Consider the following 7,799-nt stretch of genomic DNA (forward strand, 5'->3'; position numbering starts at 1 on the left):
CAGGGGCAGGCCCTCCTGTTCCCTCTGTGTGCCTGGAGCCACGGCTCTCCCCACCATTTGTCCCCCGTGGATGCTGTCACCTGGCGCCAAGTGGCCGGCTCTGGGCCGTGCAGACCACAGCAGGACCAGGTCACACCCAAGGTGACCTGGCTGTAAACCCACGGTTTCTTTTTCTCCTCACCTGGACAGGGGTGGAGATCAGTGCCCCCCCCACCTCCAGAAAGCCCTCCCTGGTTCCTGTGGGGCACACCGGCTCATCTCCTCTGTCCCCCAGGTCTTTGGGGCTCCTCAGCAGGGTCTCAGCTCGAGGCCCAGCGTGAGCCAGGAGACAGCTCAGGCCCTCGTGACAAGTGTCTTCGCCAGCCGGCACTGCACGAAGTCCCCGCCCACCCGGGGTCCCGTGGTCTTCACTGCAGATCAGATGGGCACAGCCCCCAGCTGCCCAGCTCGGAGCAGGCCCTTCCTAACCGTCCCTTGTGCGGTCAGGGCCTGATAACAGAGCCGATTAGGGGCTCTGGGAGGGGCTGGACTTGGCTGTCCCCGCCCCCAGCTCCAAATCACATGCCAGGTGGGAGGGTCCCTCAGACCCTGTAGGTCAGCGAGCCCCTCAGATCCAGGGAAGCGGGCATGAGGGCGTTGCCTGGTGATCTAGCAGGAGGCGGCTTCTCGGGACACAAACTTGTCTCTCCTGTCAGCACTTGGCTCAAAAGGCACATTGGTCGTTTGTCCTGATGAGGAGGGAGGACAGTGATACCAGCTGTGTGTTGAGGCCGGGGTTGAACCCACGATGGCCACACGCCCCGAGGGTGAGCCTCAGGAAGGGGCGATCTGTCCGGCAGCCCCCTCTGCCCACCACTCCAGGAGGCCTGATGTCGCCCAGTCCAGGGGGCAGGGGCAGGTCTGGAGAAACCCAGACACCACCCTGGTCCTCTCAGGCAGGAGTTCGGGGCCCTTACCTGTCCTGGCTGCACCCACGGGGACCCTTCTCCCCACCTCTAACCCCCCACGTGGCTCCTGCAGAGCCCACAGCCTCCCCCGGGACCTGGGTCCGTCAAGAAAGAAACTCTGGACACCCGCCTTGGAGCCCCTGACGTCTCTGACACGGTGCCATTTCTGCCCCCATTGAACAGGAGAGCAAACTGAGGCACAGGGAACAGTGTCCTGTCCCTAGGTGCGTCCTTCCTCTGGCCCTGGGGATGCCCTCCAAGCCCACTGTGGTCTCCTGTTGCCCAGTGAACAAGGCAGCCCCTGCCAGTACGGTAGGAGCGGTGGAACCCCCAGAGCCCCCGCTGCCCCCCACCCCCTGCACGCTGCAGGGGTCAGGTGGGGCTGGAGAGGGAGCCTGGTAGATCATTCCAGAATCTCGCCTGCTAAGAACAGAGACTTTGTAGATTAAATGTGTATGTTTGCCCCTGACAACTGGGAGGAGGGACGGGGATGTGGGGGACGTGTGCTGTCTCAACCCCTTCGCAGAGCTTGGATGTCCCTAGAAACATCTTTGCAGTGGTCCTGCTTGCTTTCTGTGTGCCCCAAGTGCTCACTCACCGAAGAGACAAGCCAGTGAGCTGAGAAGTGGCCCTGGGTACAAGGGGCTGGGGAGGGCACGGTGCTTGGGGGCCCGGGGCCCCACAGGGACAGCAGCTGCACCCAGCCGTGCCCTGGATCCCCCCTCGGCGAACCCCTCCCTTGGTGACCCCCCCCCCAACCGGAGGCACGGCGGCAACCACATCTGCTCTCCATGCACTTTAATGAATATTAGTGCCACAGCCTGCCCCTGGGGCGGGGCCGCGGCAGGGTGGGAGGAAGCAGAGGCGTGGGGGGGCCGCTGAGGGCTGACAGCTCCGGGGGCATGGCTCAGGGCTCTTCCGGGACATACTGGCGGATCCAATCCAGGTAGTGAGTGACCCGGGTGTAGATGCCTGGCCGGTTGTCCTGAGCGCAGCCGTCGCCCCAGCTGACCACGCCCGCCTGCAGCCAGGTGCCCCTCACCTTGCAGACCAGGGGTCCTCCAGAGTCGCCCTGGGGGGAGGGAGGGTCAGCGGTGGCTCGTGAGGCCCGGCGGGAGGGGGGGGGGTGTCGGCATGCCGGCCCACCTGGCAGGAATCCTTCATGTTGTTTCCAGCACACAGCATGTCCTCACGGACTATCTGCACGCTGTCCCCCGTGATGAGGCCAAGGTGGTACTGCGCGTCACACATGCTGTTCTCCACGATGGGGACCTTCACCTGCTTCAGGGGGAAGGGTGGCGGGAGGGGTCCTGGGGGTGGGCGGGCGAGCGGGGTCAGAAGGGGCCGGGCGCCCCCCAGCCGGCCCCCCCCCATCCGCCCCATGCTCACTTCCACTATGGACGTCACCCCAGCCCGTCACCCAGCACGGCGTCCCCACGGGGAAGGTCTCTGAGGCCGGCGGCAGGGCGATCGGCCGCACGTGGTCGGAGACGTTCACCGGGTCCTCCAGCTCCAGCAGGGCGATGTCCGCCCCGTTCTCGGTGCTGTAGTAGCGCGGGTGCACGACGATCCGGCTCACGGACAGCAGGTCGTCCCGGTAGTACAGGTGCTGCTCCCGCAGCTGCACCCGGATCACCGCGGGGTCCACCACGACCCTGGGGGGAGCTGCCGCTGAGGCCCCGCCCTTCCGCGCTGCCCCTCCCCCGCCAAACCCCGCCCACTCCCCCACCAGGCCCACCCACCCACGCCGGCCAGGTCCCCCCTGCCCCTCCAGGCCTAACACTCACCAGGCCCACCCAGCCCCTCTACCGCCGCGCCCCTGCCAGACTGACTCCCTGCCCCCCCCACCCCCACCCCTGGCCAGGCCCCTCTGCAACTCACGGCCCCACGCAGTGCGCTGCCGTCAGCACCCACTGGGGGTGGATGAGGGAACCCCCACAGAAGTGCATCCAGTACTGAATGTTGGTTCTCAGGCTCACCTGCCAGGGCCACCTGCTGGCAGGGGCCTCCTTTCCGCCCACGATGCCCGCTCGCTCCAGGGTCGGGCCTGAAGCTGGGGTGGGAAGTGCCTTTAGGACCAGACACAGCCTGGCCCCCCAGCTCACCGCCCTGGGCTTCGCCCAACCATCGCTGGGCACCGGGGGCGGGGGGATCGGGCAGGGGCAGTGAGGCCACGGCCAGGACTCACCAGGGGCTGCGTGGACCAGGCTCACCAGGAGGGGTAGCGCCAGCACCAGCACGTTCGGCATCTGAAAGGAGCAAGGAGGGTCGCCTGGGGGGCTCAGTCTGTTGAGCGTCTGACTCTTGATTTCGGCTCAGGTCATGATCTCAACAGTTCATGAGTTCGTGTCCCGGGTCTGGCTCTGCACTAACAGTGGGGAGCCTGTTTGGAATTCTCTCCATCTCTCTGCCCTTCCCCAGCTTACATTCTCTCCCCCCTCCTCTCAAAATAGATAGATAGATAGATAGATAGATAGATAGATAGATAGATGAAAGAATGGACCAGTGGAGGGCAAGGCTGCGTGGGCATGGGTGGTGGCTGGGCCAGGCCGCGGGTGCAGTTGGAGTGGGGGAACCTTGGGGTTGAGGTTCGGTCCAGGCCTGGGGATCTGGGGTCTCGATGCTCTGGGTCAGGAGCTCCTTAGCTCCGTGCCTCAGTGCCACCAGAGGTCAGGCCTCGGGTCAGGGGCTTACCTTGGCTAATCCCTGCTGCTATCAGCACAGCCCGCTGCCCCTCCCCTTTTATCCTTCTAGGCCAGGATGGGGTCTGGGGCGGGGTGTTCCATCCTCCAATCCGGAGTGAAGGAAGTGGATGATTCAGAGGCCCTCATGTGATGTGTCCCTGCCACCCAGATGCCCGTGTGGTTGCCCACAGGCCCCAAGGGCGGGCATGCAGCCAAGTACAGGACAGGCTGCCCCGAGGGGGGCCTGGCGTCGTGGGTTCTGGATGGATGAGAGGCGTGCCCCCACCCAGCTGGGGTGCACACCAAGGACGTCCTCGGGGGGCCTTCATGCGTGGCTGGACCCAAGGGTGGTGGTGCTGTGTTCACTATGTGTACGGACCACCTTCGGAGGAGCGGGCAGGTGCCCCAGAGACCCTGACCCCGCCCTGGTTCCCCCCAGCTCTCTGCATCCTCCCTTCCAAGGCTGGGCTGACGGGGGCCGTCACATAAGGAAACCACCTCGAGGCCCTCCCAGGGCCCACCCCGAGGTACCTGAGCAGCTCTGCCTACATGGTGTCTGGGTATAGAGGGGACCCGAGTGCCATCACAGAGGACGGGCAGACGGAAGCAACGCTCACATAGCACAAGAGGCCAGGCCTCCTCTTGGCCACTGTCTCCTCCCCGCCTGTCCCCCAGCCACCTCCTCCCTCTCCTCTGGACCTGCTGCTCACCAGGGCCCTCCGCCCACCGCCCCACCTCACAGCCCCCGGGCCACCTGGTTCTGGGGGCCACTTGTCCCTGGATGCCACCTGCAGCGGCCGTGGGCTCAGCCCTGTTCCTGTGCAGATTCAGGGTTACTTCTGTCCTGTGACCTCCAGTCTCTGATTCTCTGACCACTGAAAGATGTTTCTAGGGACCCCCAGGCCCTGTGATGGGGTTGAGATAGAGCACATCCCCCACACTCCTGTCCCCTCCTCCCTCCGTGTGACCCCCCCAGCCTCGCATTTCCTTGCACACCCCCACCTCTCGTGGCCACACCCACCGCTGCCAGTGCTGCTGTCCAGGCTGCTGCCAGGGGCTTGGGGTGTCCCCACTCGGGGTCTGAGGACCAGGCGACTGTGTCATGTGCCAACAAGAGGCTGCTGAGGTCTGGGGTCTGCACGCCCCCCACGCTACATAAGGCCAGGCTCTCCTCCAAAGGGCTTGTCCCCTGGAGCCACCCCCCCGCCCAGCACATGAGGAGAATGGCCATCACACCTCGTGATACTGTCCCGTGTGGGTAATGGGGCCTGATGGAGGTTTAACCTGGTCTGGTGATTCTTAATGGGGCTGGGCACCGTGTGTGCGGAGAGCACAGCCCCCTGGCCCGGGAGACTGCCCGCTTCCGTTCTCCCGCCTCAGTCCCCAGGGGCCGCCTGCCCCACGAGGGTCCCAGTTCATCTTACGGACGCGGCTGGACCCACGTCTCCCTCGGTGCCATTGCCGTCTGGACTCCTGAGGCGCTGTCTTTGAAATCGCCTCCTGGAGCAGGTCCCCAGAGAACCCCACGGCGGTGATGCCACATTCCTTCTGGAAAGGCCGCTCCACCTTCTCCTCCCAGGAGTTCTGGACTCCCGTGCTCCCTCCATCAATGGCCAACAAGGAGTGTTTGCTCAACCAAACCTCCTCCTGGGCCCGTCGGCGCACTTCTCTGCAAAACCCCCGAGCCCCCGCCTGCCCGCAGCCGGCCACGGCGCGGCGCCAGCAGAGCCCCCGAAGGCCTGCTCGGCGGAGCCCCCCAGATGCCTCCTCCCGGGGGTGCCCCTTCAGAAACCCCTGCTCCCCGCCAGCCACCCCTGAGGTCTCTGTTCTGTTCCATGTGAGACTCGGTCAGAGCCAAGGGTTACAAAGTGTAATACACGATCCTTGACTCATAAACATGTGATTAGAAGACCGTACGGGGGCGCCTGGGCGCTCAGTCGGTTAAGCGTCCGACTCTTGATTTCGCCTCAGGTCATGATCTCACAGTTCATGGGTTCAATCCCCGAGTCGGGCTCTGTGCTGATGGTGCTGAGCCTGCTTCGGATTCTCTCTCTGTCTCTCTGCCCTCCCCCCACTCCCTGCCCTTGTGCTGTCTCTCCTCTCTCTAAATAAATAAATAAATAAACAAACATTAATTTTTTAAAAGAAGATATAATACCACTACATTATGAGAGAAAGCCACAATAGACACTAAAGTTTTAGTGTATTTATTATTTTGTATTTTTAAGTAGGTTCCATGCCCAACATGGGGCTTGAACCCGTGACCCTGAGACTGAAAGTTGTACCCCCCCCCCCCTCCGGCTGAGCCAGCCGGGCGCTTAGATCCTCAGCTTTTCAAGGTCTTCCAGCAAACAGCTTTCTCCTGCTCTTCGACGTGAAACATGCACCCACCTCTTTCCTAGCAGAGCCAGGAGCGTCCCCGGGCCGCCCGGGGCTGACCCCCTCGGCCGCCCTGCGCCTCTCTGCAGGGCTCTGGGCTGCTTCTCGTCGTTCAGAGATTCTCAGCTAAATGAGCGCGTTTAACACTTGGTTTTTCACAGTTGCTGAAAACCGTTTTGTTTGCTTTTCACAGTCGGAGGTGTTTGTGCTTATAGACTGAAGATTTTGTTATTCACACACGTGCACGCAGGAAGGTTGCCTCTGTTCCTTCTAGAACTGATCTCACATGGAGAGAGGCTGTGGCAGGAGGAGGTGGGAGCTTCCGGTGGTGCCATCCGGGCCTCCAAGACGCAGCGCAGCAAGGCCGGGGGCGTCAGGAGTGCACCCCCAGAGCACAGGAGACCCGGGCCCCGCTCCCTCTGCACATGCAGACCCTCCCCTCAGCCCCCGGCTGACGTGAAACCTCATCGTGGGGACAGACAGGCTGCACCTTTCTCCTCTCAACCCGGAAGTTATTTTTCTGATAAATGTCGCTCGCACCCCGGAAGACTCCTGACAGATGTGGGCGCGTTAAGATTTAAAAAAACAAGAAATTCGTCCTCCTTCCTCCTTCCTCATCCCACCCAGGGTCATCACTGTCCACTGTTGGGGTGATGACTTCTAGAACTTTCTGAGGCCCGTATACGCCTTGGGCTGGGTGAGGTGTGGAGGGAGGGGCATTTCAGAGGGGACAGGGTGAGGGTGGAAAGACAGGATTAGGCTCCTTCAAGCCCAGAGCTGCAGACCAGAGACGAAGCGGACCTTGGGCGGGGGAGGGGACGCAGAGGAGTGGAGGGGGGTCGGATATGTCACTGTGTCCCTGAAAACCATACCCACACAGCTGAGACCAGGAAAGGTCAGGGCTGAGGGCAGCCAGAGCTGAGTCAGTGGCCAGTGAGGGCGTAGGAGTAAGGGGGAGGGGCCCCCCTGAGGTCGCCCCACACGGGCCCACGTGACCCATGTTCACTGGGCGACCAGAGGCCCCACAGGCTGGGAGGACAGCCCCAGGACCAGGGCAGGGAGGCACCTGGGGACAGGACACTGCTCCCTCCCGTGCCTCAGTTTGCTCTCCTGTCCAATGGGGGCAGAAACAGCTCGGTGTCCAGAGACGTGGGGAGGGGGCACACAGATGGTGTCCAGAGTTCCTGTCTCAAGCTGGGGGCAGGGACAGCCAAGTCCAGCCCCTCCCAGAGCCCCTAATCGGCTCTGTCATCAGGCCCTGACCGCACAAGGGACGGTTAGGAAGGGCCTGCTCCGAGCTGGGCAGCTGGGGGCTGTGCCCATCTGATCTGCAGTGAAGACCACGGGAACCCGGGTGGGCGGGGGCTGGGGACTTCGTGCAGCGCCGGCTGGCGAAGACACTTGTCACGAGGGCCTGAGCTGTCTCCTGGCTCACGCTGGGCCTCGAGCTGAGACCCTGCTGAGGAACCCCAAAGACCTGGGGGACAGAGGAGATGAGCCGGTGTGCCCCACAGGAACCAGGGAGGGCTTCCTGGAGGTGGGGGGGCACTGATCTCCACCCCTGTCCAGGTGAGGAGAAAAAGAAACCGTGGGTTTATAGCCAGGTCACCTTGGGTGTGACCTGGTCCTGCTGTGGTCTGCACGGCCCAGAGCCGGCCACTTGGCGCCAGGTGACAGCATCCACGGGGGACAAATGGTGGGGAGAGCCGTGGCTCCAGGCACACAGAGGGAACAGGAGGGCCTGCCCCTGGGCTCCTCCTCCCTCCTCCCTCCCTCCTGCCTGCACAGC

General features: G+C 63.3%; 1 protein-coding gene across 1 annotated transcript; it reads right to left on the reverse strand.

Moving 5' to 3' along the window:
* Positions 1 to 1,728: 1,728 nt before the first annotated feature.
* Positions 1,729 to 3,682, reverse strand: LOC115299199 (tryptase-like). The gene is made up of 6 exons (XM_029948562.1): positions 3,642 to 3,682; positions 3,136 to 3,196; positions 2,829 to 3,000; positions 2,337 to 2,602; positions 2,094 to 2,257; positions 1,729 to 2,019 (listed from the first exon to the last, which is right to left on the reverse strand). The coding sequence occupies exons 2-6, from the start codon at positions 3,194 to 3,196 to the stop codon at positions 1,855 to 1,857; spliced, it is 828 nt and encodes a 275-aa protein (XP_029804422.1). The 5' UTR covers positions 3,642 to 3,682; the 3' UTR covers positions 1,729 to 1,854.
* Between the last annotated feature and the right edge of the window lie 4,117 nt (positions 3,683 to 7,799).

Source organism: Suricata suricatta, chromosome 8, assembly GCF_006229205.1.
Source record: "Suricata suricatta isolate VVHF042 chromosome 8, meerkat_22Aug2017_6uvM2_HiC, whole genome shotgun sequence".
In the NCBI taxonomy this organism is placed as follows: Eukaryota; Metazoa; Chordata; class Mammalia; order Carnivora; family Herpestidae; genus Suricata; species Suricata suricatta.

Excerpts from the sequence above, each read along its gene's own strand:
- LOC115299199 (XM_029948562.1), bottom strand. The coding sequence starts at position 3,196 with ATGCCGAACGTGCTGGTGCTGGCGCTACCCCTCCTGGTGAGCCTGGTC. Across the intron at positions 3,001-3,135 it reads CCTGGTCCACGCAGCCCCTG|CTTCAGGCCCGACCCTGGAG; the intron begins GTGAGTCCTGGC and ends TTCCCACCCCAG. Across the intron at positions 2,603-2,828 it reads GCAGCGCACTGCGTGGGGCC|GGTCGTGGTGGACCCCGCGG; the intron begins GTGAGTTGCAGA and ends AGCTCCCCCCAG.